The 15,186-nt window shown below is 41.9% G+C and overlaps 1 protein-coding gene across 2 annotated transcripts in view; it reads right to left on the reverse strand.

The window, feature by feature from the left end:
• The window catches only part of LOC126210493 (CWF19-like protein 2), a 194,278-nt gene that overhangs the window by 167,985 nt on the left and 11,107 nt on the right, over nt 1-15,186 (reverse strand). For both annotated transcript variants that reach the window (XM_049939726.1, XM_049939725.1), the window contains exon 2: nt 7,786-7,998. In XM_049939726.1, coding sequence (XP_049795683.1) covers nt 7,786-7,998 — 213 coding nt within the window. The remainder of the gene's footprint in view (nt 1-7,785; nt 7,999-15,186) is intronic.

Here is a 15,186-nt window from a genome sequence, read left to right on the forward strand (position 1 = left end):
ACAAGCTATTTAAGGCTAATGGCGCCTTGCTAAGTCGTAGCCATTAACTTAGCTGAAGGCTACTCTAACTCTCTCTCGGCAAATGAGAGAAATGGCTTCGTCCGTATAGTCGCTAGCAACGTCGTCGTACAACTGGTGGCGAGTTCTCGTACGTCTCTCGAGACCTGCCGTGTGGTGGCGCTCGGTCTGCGATCACACAGTGGCGACACGCGGGTCCGACATGTACTAATGGACCGCGGCCGATTTAAGCTACCACCTAGCAAGTGTGGTGTCTGGCAGTGACACCACACAATCTACCTAAGTTTGATCGAGGGCGGATTGTGATGGAACTGCGCGACTTGCCGGGTGTTCGAGGAATGCTGTGGCAAGTATCTTCAACATACGGCAAAACTGAGGAGAAACCACGTCCACGTGTCGAGGGGTCGGATGGCCACTTCTCGTTACAGATGCCGAACATCACAGGCTGGGCAGATTGGTAGAGCAGGACAGGCAGTGAACTGTGCTGCAGCTAACATCAGGCTTTAATGATGGGCCGAATACAAGTGTGTCCAAACACACAGAGCTCCGAATACTCCTAACGACGGGGCTCCACAGTCGACAACCCGAGCGTGTGCCAACGTTAACACCGGGACATCGGCAACTACAACCGAAATGGGCACGTGTCCATCTGCACTGGACTTGCGCAATGGCAAAGCATTGCACAATTTGACGAATCCTTAATACCTTCTCGATCCTGCCCATGGGAGCGCACAAATCCGTCATCTTCGAGGGGAATACCACCTCGACACTTATTCTGTGGGGCGGGGAGAAGCTGGTGGCTAGTGGTGCTCTGAAGAATATTCACATGAGCATCCGTGGGTCCAATGGAGCCCGTGCAAGGCACATGATGGCCAAGGAGTATCCCACACTGGTTGCAGATCACATACCCCTTCACGATGATCACTTTTCGCAATGACAGTGGCATGTTTCAACAAGATAATGTGCCGTGCCACATGGCCAGGAGTGTGGTGGAGTGGTTCAAGGAACGAAGTGATGAGCTCCAATTGATGTGCTGGCCTCCCAAATTGCCAGATCGGAACCCAACTGAACCCACCTGGGATGGACTTAATGTGGCATCAGAGCTCATGCCCCCCCCCCCCCCCCCTGTAATTTACGGGAATTAGACGACATGTGTGTGTGTGTGTGTGTGTGTGTGTGTGTGTGTGTGTGTGGGCGCGCGCGCGCGCACAGATGTGGTGCTGACACCTTCCGAGGCCTCACTGCTTTCGTACCGTGATGTGTCACCGATGTTATCTATGCGAAGGGTGGACATAGCGACTATTAAAATGGTCATAATTTTCTGGCTGATTAGTGTATTTGTGCCCTAGGGAAAATCAGTCTGAGTTCCAGAGAAATGTAGTAACATATGATGCAATACTAACTCTATCACTTAGCTTACAAGAAAGACTGAACAAAGGCAAATGTACATATATAGTATTTATAGATTTAGTGAAAGACTTTGACAATGCTGACAGAAAAACTCTATTTGAAAATCTGAAGGAAAAGAGATAAAATTTGTGGACACATTATTTACAACCTGAACAGAAACCAGACTGCAGTTACAAGAGTTGAAAGGCATGACACCGGGAGCAAAGAGACGAGACGGCAGGATGATACGGTTGTAGACTATACCCCACCTTATTCATTCTGTACGCTGAGCAAGCTATGAAAGAAACCGAGGATAAATTTGAAAAAATTAAAACTTTGAGGTTCAACCGTACACACTGTAATTCAATCAGAGATGGCACACGAACCTGGATAGTGAGTCGAACAGAGTACATCGTCTCGTGAAAACACGTTGTAAGATGAATGTCAACAAAACCAAAACAAGATCAATGGAATGAAGTTGAATTAAATCAAATGATGCTTAGTGAATTACATTAGCAAATGAAATCCTGAAAATAGAAGACGAGTTTAGCTACCAAAATAACCTCTGATTTTTCATCTCAATGTGGGAAAGCATACTTCAGCTGGTCGACAGGCACAGGTTGGCACAGGTACGCTCGAGCGTGTCGAACATCGTCGTCACTCGAGACAGCAAAAGCCTGAAAAATAGGGCAGTAGTGGAGCACAATTTCAATGAGGAACAGGGGATGACATTTGATGAGATGCTAATATTTACCAGTACGTCCAGTTTCTGGAACACTGTTTGTGAGAAACTCTCAACTACTGCTTCCCTTTAATGTACTTCAACCATTATAATTACAGTTTGGTTTCTGTACAATGTTTGAAACTATGTCCGAGGGCTAGTTGATTGAGAGAGACAACAGTTTTCCTCTTAGCAGAAAATGGAATCCTGTATTATCCTGCATCAAAGCACAACACTCTTCAGTGTGGCTGGCCCGAGTGTTTGAGAATAGTGTTTGATTACGATACATCATTGGTGACGGCATCTACTGTGGGCAAAGCCACAAACCTAGTCTCGGGGGCAGAACCTGCGGTTGGCACTGCATGCAGTGTGTACGGCAAGGAGTCCACATACACCAACGGTTTTCAGTCTCGGCATCAGTTTTCGGCAGGACTCGGCACTAGCATCTCTCCTGAAGATGACGGACAAATGGATCACCATTATACCTCGCTGTGTTGATTTTAGGATCTGGCAGCAAACCCAAGATTGCTAACAAGGAACTAAGTGTTCTGAAAGCCTACCTATCAGCAGTACAGCTGTTTCGCCTCGTGTGCTGTATCAATGTAACTCGCACGAGCCCTCAAACTTGTCATGCGAACAAAAAGACTGATAACTGCTTTAATTTGTCTTTTGTATCATAAACTCTTAACAGTTCCCAAATCATAGTCCAACTTGGACTCAGAGAGGTACCTGATAATCTATTGCAGTTATGTTAGTAGTCACTGGTATTGTTCAAGAAGGCTGAACAGATGATCTGAAGTGAAAGCAGTTTGCCATTACTCCTTTTAAGTAATATAGATGTTTAGTTACAGTAAAAATTATGTTAGAATCACCATACTGCTGTGTCTTGTCTGCTGTACAATAATAAACTGCAGTTACATTACATTTCTTGATGAGTCTCTAGTTCCAAGTTCAGGTGATGTTATGAGAACTAAACTGAAATTCAAAACAGTCCACAACACAAGTATCAAAAAAAATATTAACATAGTACCCAGGGAAGTATAATTTAAGATATATACATAAATATATAAATAAAATAATATTTAAATGAAGACTGAGCAAATATGGGTAAAGACCGCCATTAACAATGTTTTACTCATAAACTAAGGAAATCATCTTCTATATACAGGGTTATTCAGAAGTCCACCAACCAACTTTCAGACTAGTATGGACCAAAACATGAAAAAAATTCCAGTAAACACAGGCTCTAAAATGCATGCCTTGAGAGTTGTTCAACAGAAGAGATGTGCCTCAGAGTAACAAAGGCAAACAAGTACTCACAGCTCTTATGGTACACATTTTCGAAACCACGTTTACTACTTTTTTTTGGATTGATCCATGCTACCACCTCTGAAAGTTTGTTGGCGGAGTTCTGGTTCAGTCTGTAGAACCATTGTATATACATAAAAAATAAAAAAATTAAACAATAAATAAATAAAAAAACTCCAAGAAACATGGACATTATATAGCCATAGTTTTCACTGGCAAAGTGTACACCAGTTGTAAACCTACCTCATTCCACATCATAGCGAGAGGTCACAATAACTAATAAATAAATAACAGAAATAACTAATACTGAAACTATGGAAAATCCAGGATGGAGTGCAACAATATTATGAAAAGAAAAGTTGCTACTCACCACATAGCGAAGATGCTGAGTTGCAGATAGACACAACAAAAAGACTGTCACAAATAAAGCTTTCAGCCAGTAAGGCATTTGTCAAAAATAGATGACAGACACACACACTCACGCAAACGTAACTCACACACACGACTGCAGTCTCAGGCAACTGAACCCCCACTGCGAGGAGCAGCAAAAATGCACGATGGGAGTGGCGACTGGGTGGGAATAGGAGGAGGCTGGGGTGGGGAGGGGAAGGGATAGTATGGTAGGGGTGGCAGGTAGTTTAGTGCTGCAGGTTAGGTGGAGAGCAGGAGAGGGGGGGAGTAGCAGAAAAGGAGAGAAATAAAATGACTGGGTGTGATGGTGGAATGACAGCTGTATAATGCTGGAATGGGAACTGGGAAGGGGCTGGTGGGAGAGGTCAGTGACTAATGAAGGTTGAAGCCAGGAGGGTTATGGGAACATAGGATGTATTGCAAGGAAAGTCCCCACCTGCGCAATTCAGAAAAAGCTGGTGTTGATGGGAAGGGTCCATACGGCACAGGGTGTGAAACAGTCACTGAAATGAAGGATATAATGTTTGGCAGCGTGCTCAGCAACAGGTGGTCTATTTGTTTCTGGACCGCAGTTTGTCGGTGGCCATTCATGCTGACAGGCAGCCTGTTAGTTGTCACACACACAACAATGCAGCACAGTGATTGCAGCTTAGCTTGTAGCTCACATTAATGGTTTTACAGGTAGCCCTGCCTTTGATGGGATAGGTGATTTTTGTGACGAGACTGGACTAGTGGTGGTGAAAGGATGTATGGGACAGGTCTTGTATCTAGGTCAATTACAGGGGTATGAGCCACGAGGTAAGGGGCTGGGAGCAGGGGTTGTGTAAGGACGGACGGCGGACTACCACTGTGGGAGGGTTGGGAAGGATAGTGGGTAGGGCGTTTCTCGTTTCACAGGGCACGACGAGAGATAATCGAAACCCTGGTGGAGAATGTAATTCAGTTGCTCCAGTCGTGGGTGGTACTGAGTTATGAGGCGAATGCTCCTCTGTGGTCGAACAGTGGGACTTTGGGAGGGGCCGGGAGACTGGAAGATAAGGCACAGGAGATTTGTCTTTGTACAAAGTTGGGAGAATAATTACGGTCTGTGAAAGCTTCAGTGAGACCCCCAGTATATTTCGAGAGGGACTACTCTTCGCTGCAGATGCGATGACCACAGGTGACTGGGCTGTACGGACGGGACTTCTTATTACGAAACGGGTGGCAGCTGTCGAAGTCGAGTATTGCTGGTGGTCAGTAGGTTTGATATGGACGGAGGTACTGATGTAGCCATCTATGAGGTGGAGGTAAACATCTAGGAAGGTGGCTTGTTGGGTTGAGTAGGACAGGTGAAGCAAATGGGAGAGAAGTTGTTGAGCTTCTGGAGGAATGTGGACAGGGTCTCCTCATCCTCGATCAAGATTGCAAAGATGTCATCAATGAATCTGAACCAGGTGAGGGGTTTAAGATTCTGCGTGCTTACGAAGAATTCCTCTAGATGGTCCGTGAATAGGCTGGCATAGGATGGTGCCATGTGGGTGCCCATATCCGTACTGTGGATTTGTTTGTAGGTAATGCCTTCAAAGGAGAAAAAATTGTGAGTGAGGATATAGCTGGTCACGGCCACCAGGAAGGAGGTGGTCGGTTTGCAATGCGTCGGGCATTGGGAAAGGTTGTGTTCAATAGCGGTAAGGTCATGGGCATTAGGAATGTTAGTGTAAAGGGTAGTGGCATCAATAGTGATGAGCAGGGCATCGTGTGGTAAAGGGACAGGAAATGTGGAGAGGTAGTGGAGGAAATGGTTGGTATCTTTTAGACAGGAGGGTAGGCTCCGGGTAACAGGTTGAAGGTGTTGGTCTATGAGAGCAGAGATTCTCTCAGTGGAGGCACAGTAACTGACCACAAAGAGGCATCCTAGGTGGTTAGGTTTATGGACTTTAGGAAGTGGTGAGTGGTAGGTGACTCAGCATCTCTGCTATATAGTGAATAGAACTTTCCTTTTCATAACATTTTTAATACTGAAACTACAACATAATCTTGAGAATACACCATCTTTATACTAACTAAATACAAAAGCAGCAAGACTGCTGACACTACTGAGGGAATATTTGCTGACAGATTACAGAAAGAGCGAATAATCTCCAGCTACACCTATATATACATCTATACTCCACAAGCCACTTTAAGTGTGTGGCAGAGGGTACTTTGTACATCACTGTCACTGCCCTGTTTTCCTGTTCCAGCTGCAAATGGTCCGCATTAAGAACCAATTAGTTTTATGTGATCATTCCACATTAAATCGTACCATATGCTTACCCTTAGACATCTTATGGACATGGCTGCTAGCAGTGACTGTTCTGCAGTTGTGTCAGCATACAAAAATGGGTCTTTTTGCCTATTTATGGAAGTTATGTTGGCAGTCAATTGCAACTCCCCCCCATGGAGCATTGATACTCTGCAGATGTTCCTGCATTTTGCTACATTTACTAGCACTGTGATTCTCTGAATACATAGCATCATCCATGAAACACCTCATGGAACTTCTGATGTTATCCACTAGACATTTATAGTGAAAAGTTCTGTAACATTCCCTTGGGACACGCCAGAAGCTACTTTTGTGCCTGAAGATTTTTCTCTTTTGAGAATGACATAGAAATGTTTCTCTCTTTGGAAAATGAGACAGAAAGACAGTGTTCTGGTTGCCAGAAATTCTTCAATCTAACCACATAACTGCTTTGATATTCTGTACACTCGTATTTTGTCCATTACATGGCAGTGTGGAACTGTATCGAAAGCCTTATAGAAGTCCAGGAATATGGCAACTTCTGGGAGCCTGTATCTAATGCTTTCTTGGTCTCATGGACACACAGAAACTGGACAAGTGAGCACCTGAGACAATTTCAATACACAACTCGATCTAAATGTTTAATGAAGAACCCATAAACCCACACTTTTGACCCTGTTACTTGTTATTTCAGTTTTGCTAACAATATTTGGTTTTGAACAGACAATTAAGACATTCAGTTAATAATTTGAATAGTTTATTTCATTTTGTAATTAATTACAGAGATAGGTAAAATTGGTAACGTCTGATAAAAATACGATGTACTCAGCATTCTACTGTCTACAAAGAGCAAATTTTAAATTTATCTTGTATTGTAACACTAATACGAAAACCAAAAATTTATTTTATATGCCAGTTGATGTCCTTGAAAACATGAAGACATCTATAAATCTCAAGACAGATGTGAACTGTCATGAAAGAAAATCATATGAGAAAGAACATATATTTTTATCAGAGAGGTCAAAATAAATTGTAAAACACTCTAATGATAGCAAATTCAGATGAAAATATTAAATAATTTGTCACAAGATGTCTGTTACAAAATTGTCTGGGTGTGATAAAATGTTGTAATAACTGTTTCAACATAGTAAGAAATGCATTAATTGTTGAAAGATTATAAATGTGATCACAGCTGTGATCGCATGGCCCAGCACTGTTTTAATCTTTGTCTCAGTTATTGTTTCTCTTTCAGCTGCAAAACCTCATCCCCTACCTATGTTTGATTTCAATATTGTTGACAAAACAACAGAAGCTGCTAGCAGCATGTGGCTTTAGAAAGTATTGTATTTGTTTTCTATGATTACGAAGAGAGCTATTTGGCAGACATTATAGACTATACAATGATTGTTTATTTCCTTTTTTCATCTGTTGTCAGCTTGGAGACAACCACTGGTAGGTCAAAACACGGAATTGGGAAAGGTTTGTGTGATTGTGTCACAGCAAATAAAATAAAAATAAAATAAAATAAAAAACTACAACTGTACAACACTGAGTGGAAGTCAGCATACAAAGCAGCCATACTGTCAGGACCAATTATACTGTCAATTGAAATGCAGTTCCAATTCACATTATCAATGACACACTTGCAAGAAGCAGACAGAAAAAAAAAACCTACCGCACTGGAACTCTCTGACTGGTGCTTTTTCTTCTTTGCCTTCTTCTTTTTCTCCTTCTTCTTCTTTTCCTTCTTCTTTTTCGACTTTTTATGTTTGTCAGACTTGCTGGACTCCCTCACTCGACTCTCGACTGACGGTGCCATCCAATTGTCGTCGCCCCGCTGCCTCCTCCTCTCCTCCTCCAACTTCTTCTGGTAAAACTCTGCCTCTGCCTAGTTACACAAACAAAGATTTGGCATTTCGTGTTGTTTACTTATTTAAAAGGTTTTAGTTATTGGCATAAAGCTATTCCTACAAATGTTATAGAGCCTTACAATTGCAGTACTTACATTACTTGCATTACTCACACACACACACAAACTGCTGTAACCAGCTGTGGATGTAAGAAGTGGCAGTGGATCTGAAGAGCACACATAACTTCTGTAGTCCTAAATGGCTAAAAGAATCACCACAAGTGCATGCACAAAGAATGCCATAATGTTGTATCTTATGGGACTCTGCATCGCACTGCCGAATACAAACCGAGATGTGGCAGTATGGAGTATCTTCACAGACAAGAGGGGGGAGAAGTGAAAGAGATATTTTAAATACATTTCATTTTATCCAACCCTCAAATGGGTGAACTGATTTTCACAACACGAGCAGACGCACAATGTACTTTGTACACATGTAAAGAATAGCTGTCTTTATATTTCCACAATAAACATGTATGAGCAAATTCACTGTTTAATCTTAGTTTAAGTCAACAATGATAAAATAAACTTATATTATATAGGCTTAATCTCTGTTTAATTAAACAATAAGAAAATAAACTTTCATTGTATCACTCTGTTGCTATGTACAAGCATTACCATACTGCACTGACTCACTTGGAGCATTAAACAGTGCAGTTGCATCAGATCCCAGCCAAACACTTGTGTGATTACTACTGTATTGTAGACATCTGCCTCATTGTGGGACTGTGCTGCTAGCTCAGATTATGGGGCATTTTCTTGCACGGACTGTAAATGTTGTCCTCACCTAGCTTGCTGTTTATTTTATATACTGTTGCTCACTAGAATTTATGTCAATACAAGTTACCATGGTGTTAACTGAAGCAACAATGAGGCAATAGGTACGGGCTCACAACTGTAAAAGAACAATGGAACAGTACAAGGCAATTGGTGCACTTTACACATTAGTGCACCTGCTCGAGGGTTAAAAAGGCAGTCAAACTGTACCTTTTAAATTTTGCACCTACACACTTAAAATTACTCAGAGCAGGCTGTTCCAGCTTGAGCACCCACCATGTGCAGCCGCCAGTTACCTACGAGATTGCTGACGAGCATTGGTGGCTAAGCGGCTCACACGTGCCCAGAATGCAGTACAGTAGGGTCACATAGTGGGTAATTCGTATTACAAGGGCTAACTGTAAAATAGCTTCTGACTGGCTATTGCCAACATTAATTATTCACATAATTACCACAAATTCGATTATCGTCTGTTGTACCGTGTCATCAGTTTCTTTACGACTTCATTAAAAAATGGTGTTTCAGTCAGTTGTTCACAGCATCCTTGAGCTCATTGTCAGTTGAAATGCTGAGTACTGAACAGGTCCTCCATCTTGGGTAAGAGGTGAAAATTGATACATTGCAAGCCCAGATTATAGGGAGGATGATGAAAAATTTTCTGGTGGGAAACGTTTGTTTTTCCTTCATTTGATTCACAGGACCAGGACTACACATTGACATGTAGGACACTAAAACTTCCAGTAATCGTCACATGCAGTTTGTTTTGGATTGACCTTATGAGACTTTAAGAGTCTCACAATAAACCTGTGATGTCAAGGTACCTTCACACACGTTACTCTCATGAAATCTGCTGTCAAAATTCCTTTAAGATCCCAAAAAACAGTAATGTCAATTGAACTATTTGGGCTCATTGGAAGACTGAGTGTGCAGCCACTGTTTGGACAGTTTCTCAGTTTCTGAGTTCACATACTGTACTCATGTCTCATCCCCTATCATAATTCTGTTCAGCGATTTCTCTAGCTCTTTATGGGAGCACTGAAGGCATACTGAGGCCAAACACATTATTTCAGTTATGTGAACATTGACTAGACATTCTGGTATCCATTGCACACAAAATTTATGTAACAATGTTGAAAGGAGGTTGTCCTTGAAATCTGAGGCACGTTTTCAGAAAGTTTGGAAATTATGAGCCGATACATTGCATGCAAAAGTTTTTCATCGTGCTGCACAAGTCACGTTTGAATGTTTTCCTCAACCACTTTTGTCACGCACATTTGTGCGAGCAGCCTAAAATTTCCTCACAACACTATCACTTCTAACCCCGACCCTCTACATGACACAACTCACACTGGATTTTCAGCAGCATTGACTCCTCCTGCTTGCAAGTAGTGAATGATAGAAAGAACTCTGCAACTGGTGGGAGAGACTGTAATATCATCCTTCAACTTCTTGCTAACTTACACACTGATGAACACAACACAGAGATAACTGATGAAACATTACCTTCAAAGTCTACTTTTACAATTACACAAGCACCATGAAGTTATAAGCATTTGTTAATTTTTAACAGCCAATCAGCCATTAATTTACCAGTTATCCTCAGAGAGCGTACAGCATTTAGCTGAACTAAATTTGGAAATTTTCTCATAAACATCAGAGTACAAAATGTTCTGTCCCCTTGTCGCCTATAAATGAGCAAGCATGTGTACAAATAACTTTAACTTCAATAACAATTAAATGGGACACTAGTAGTCTAGTAAGTTGTTATTTATACATAAATTATATCCTACACATGTTCACAATTTTGTTTTGTATTTTTATTATTTGTTTGGGGTACTCTGTGGTGGGAATGCGGCAGATGAAGTTTGACAGCAGAAATCTCATCACAGCAGGTGCTACACGGTGCTAACAATGCTGCACGAAGTGTCAAGAAGAACCTCTGAGTATGTAACCCCTATGAGTGTGAAAAACAACTATACTAACCAAACCCACTTTATTTATGTAAAATGTTTAATTAGTACCAGCTCAACTACCGCTAAAACCAGATTTTAGGACTTATATGTAATAAAAGTTCTTCAGCACTCAGAAATGAAAGAATAATTTTAATCAATGAGGAAAGAAGAATAAGAAATCCCGGATTCACTATTCACGTGGATTTGAATATTAAAAATGTTGAAAGCAAAGTTGCAGTAACCCGAAAATGGATTTAAAAAGTAAAAGTCTGTCTTTGATGTATATTACCACAGATGTTTTAGAAAACCTGGAAAGGAGAAAGCAAATACACTAAGACAGAAAAGAAGCAAACCACAAAGAAATTATTCAAATGAATTGGAAATTTGTAGATGTGATGTACATGTACAGAAAAACAAATGATTACAATTTCAAAAAAATGGACAATTTATTCAAGAAAAATCCTAGTCTTGTTACAAATTTTCATTTGTCGCTTCAGTTTGTATATATACGAGGTCTGGAACTTAAATAGTGGCAACTATTTATTCACAACTGATACAAAAAGAGTTCCATGTTTGCACCTGTTACTGCCTTTCAAAGTAGTCACCAGTGTTGAGTAGAACACGTTGCTAGCCATGTGGAAGGTGTAGTATACTGTTAGCAGAGCCTGTTCTGTTGATGGCGGGGATGGTGCGATCTATTGCCTGTCGAATTTCTGGAACAGTTCTGAAGCGAATGCCACGAAGTTGTTCCTTCATCTTCGGAATCAAATCAAAGTCACAAGGACAGTCCCATCGACCGAATAGAGCAGCCATAGCTTGCGCTGTATGCACCCGTGCATTGTTGTGGAAAATGATGGTTGGGTTGCGCAGAAAGTGTAGCCGCTTCTTTCGCAAAGGTGGTCGCAGGTGATGCTCCAAAAATGAACAGTAATACTGTGCACTGACAGTCTGCCGTGGAGGAACGTAATGCGTTAGGATAACACCATCACAGTCGTACACAAGAATCACCATAACTTTCGCCATATTGGGGCTCTGACGCACTTTCGTGTTTCGCAGCAACCAATAATGACACCATTCGTTGGATTGGCATTTCAGTTTTGGCTCATAAGATGTGGCCCACGTCTCATCCAGTGTTACGATACAGCGTAAGAAAGCTTCCCCTTCGCATTCACAGTTCTCCAAGTTCGCCTGAGCAGTGTCGTAATGCATCCATTTCTACATTTCCTTCAAATCATGCAGAAGCCTTCGTGGTGCTATTTTTCGCATGCCCAGGCGTTCCTTCAGGATGCGAAGCACAGTCGTATGCGCTAATCCGGTTTCGTGGGTGAGCTCACGAATCATACGGCGTCAATCACTGTCCACTAACAGAGCAACAGCACGCATAACTTCTTCAGATATGCTAGGACGACCTGCCCGATGCACGTCTGCCCGATGCACGTCTGCCACAGTTTGCCGACGTTCGTTGAAGGCTTTTACCCAATGTGCCACTGTTCTGTACGGCAATGCCGATTCCCCACACGCCTCTTGAAGACACTGTCGTGCTGTACAACCTGTGGCATATTCGATCTTAATCCAAATCCGTTGTTCCTGTTTTGGAAACATAGTGACACCATTATGTTAGACCGCTCACTCACAAGTGACTGCGTTTCCCTCGATTATGCGTGCACCGGTGACGTGGGACGGGCGAGTCCATTTGCTCAGAGGTAAGGTAGGTATGTCAACAACGTGTGCTATCAGCAACAATAGTGGATTCCATTGCATAGTGTCTCCACAGCAGTGTTGCCACTATTTAAGTTCCAACCTACATACATATGGATGTTTTAGACTTGCAAACGTCTCTGGAACCATTTAGTTGCATTCGATTAAACCACCCGTGCCTGGGTTTCAGGCAGGAAGCCCCATTTTATTTGATGCCGAGGCATTATTTCAATACAGCTGCGGAGACTCTGCAATGCTGTTTGATTTTAGGGGAATACGAAGTGGGCTGAGATGTGACGGGAATATAGATTGAGGAGGAAGACGTGCTACTACAGTCTGTGCAGTCGAGCAAAGCCACTGTGCCCGGGTGGCATAGTGGTTAGTGCATCTGCCGACTGAGCAGGAGATCTGGATTTGAATCCGACCTTGGTACAAATTTCATTCATTGCTTCAGTCTGCATATAGAGATCCTAGGTGTCTGAGAATTGAAAAGGTCTCTTAACCACACAAACTGAGCAAGTCAGTATCACGTCAGTCCACATCGGGCCGTTATGCAAGCAGTTATTAGGCTTAGCATTGATTGTTGGAGTTGTCGGATATCTTCCTGACGGATATCGTCCCAACCTCACTGGCCGAGGCAGGATTTGGCAATAACAAAAACAAAGAGTAGAAACTCTCGCCATGTGCACGGGGGTATTATCTTGCTGAAATGTTCCCGTGTCGACCTGACCGTAGTGTCAATTACACGCGTGCAGATCAGGGGGAGCACTATGCTATACCGGTGACGTTCACATGGCCTTTCATTGAAGGCACTGTGACAGCTGTGAGCTACATAACGTTATTATGTACCACCTGCATTCCTTCGTGCCCCACGTTCTTCTGATGGTGAAGGAATCTTACTGCAATATAACTGTCCGTGTCACAAGGCCTTAACTGTGCTACAGTGGTTAGAGGAGCACGACAGTGAACTAATGTAGATGTTGTGAGTGCAAAATTCTCTCTATATGCTATTGAGCACCAGTTCCGTGCTCACAAACCACTTGCCTGTAATTTACAGAAACTGCATAGCACGTGCGTGTAAATCTGATGCCACATCGCTTCGGAAATCTACCGAGGGCCTGTCAGATCCGTGACAAGCCGCACTGCGTTCCACATAAAATTTTCTTTGGAAAAATAAATTACTGATACTGATGTGGCACAACGGGAGATCCTCTCGTCTGTCATGCACTTCACAGCAGTTTGCTGATTATGGGCGTACATGTAGAATATTGACTGCTCTGTGGTGCTCTAAAGGAATGTCAGTTACTACTTTTGCCTGAAAAAGTTTTAGTTAGTATCATGCACTGAAACAGTTTAGCTGAAGTGCCCTCATACTATTTCTCAAAAATCCCCTCAATACCTAAGTATACTTCTAATAATTCAGAAAGAGTCCATGTAAATCAGGAGCATTGAGTTAAGTGTTTTCTGGTCATATTTCAAGCAAATGATTTGAGATACCACCACCACCACCTGACCTCCACAACAAGATAAAGGCCCCATCTGGACTACTTTCTGCATTACCATTGTCAGCTACAGATTGCACATCAATGCAGCTCCTGAATTGTTTTGTAATGTCATCCACACAACTTCCATCAGATCATTGTCTTGGTCTTTTGTTGTCTCTTAGGGTCCAGCTAATGACTTCACTGGTCCACCTACCATCAATTCAACTGGTTAACTGCCATGCCTACATCAATTTCATTTTCATTAATGTCATAAATTAAGACTTACGCTCCAGTGTGTTCCTTAACACAACTGATTGCTTTTCCTTTGCTGATGAAGCAAGTATTATAATTAAGCCCAAATGTGTTAACTTTAACACATGAAAAGGTAAATAATTTTTTCTCAAAAATTAAGGAAGGAAGAAGGAAGATTACAGTATAATATTCCATCAACAACGAGATGATTAGAGCTGGAGCAGAAGCTCAGATTAGAGATGGATGGAGGAGGAAATTGTCCATGTCCGTTCAAAGCAACCATCCCAGCATTTGCCTTGAGTGGTTCATGGAAATCGTGATAAACCTAAATTTGGATGGTTGGACAGGGATTTGAACCACTGTCCTCCAAAATGTGAGTGCAGTGTGCTAGCCACAGTGCCATCTCACTCAGTCTCAAAACTGAATAGCAGGCTTTCTGCAACGGAACTCTAAACACAGTACATTCAATTCAATACTGCACAAGGCCTGATCACACAATTAGAATATACCAACAACAAATAATAAGGAGGGTAGACAATTAAGTTCTTATGTTTTCACACTGATGAAAACTTAAAACAGGAAAATCCATACAGAAGACCTGCTGAAAGATCAGGTTCAGCTATTTTTGCCATAAGAATAATTGCCAACTTTGGATATGAAGAAGTCAGAAAGTTAACATTTTTTGCATATTTTCATTCATTGATGTCTTGGGGATAAAATTCTGGAGTAACTTTTCGCTTACGGACAAAGTATTCATTGCAGCATTCAAACACATCCATCTTGCAGGTACCTCTTTAAACAGTTGGCAACATTAACCATAGCCTCAATGTACATTTATTCACTTACGGAAATTGGTATCAACAAGCACTCTGACTTCGAGAGTAAAAGGAAAAATGATCTGCATTATTCTTTAATGACTAACTTTGGCACATGTGTGGAATATGGAGCTATAACACTCTGTGACAATCTATCCAAGGAAATAAAATATGTGACAGATAAAAGAA

Source organism: Schistocerca nitens, chromosome 10 (genome assembly GCF_023898315.1).
Source record: "Schistocerca nitens isolate TAMUIC-IGC-003100 chromosome 10, iqSchNite1.1, whole genome shotgun sequence".
Classification (NCBI taxonomy): domain Eukaryota; kingdom Metazoa; phylum Arthropoda; class Insecta; order Orthoptera; family Acrididae; genus Schistocerca; species Schistocerca nitens.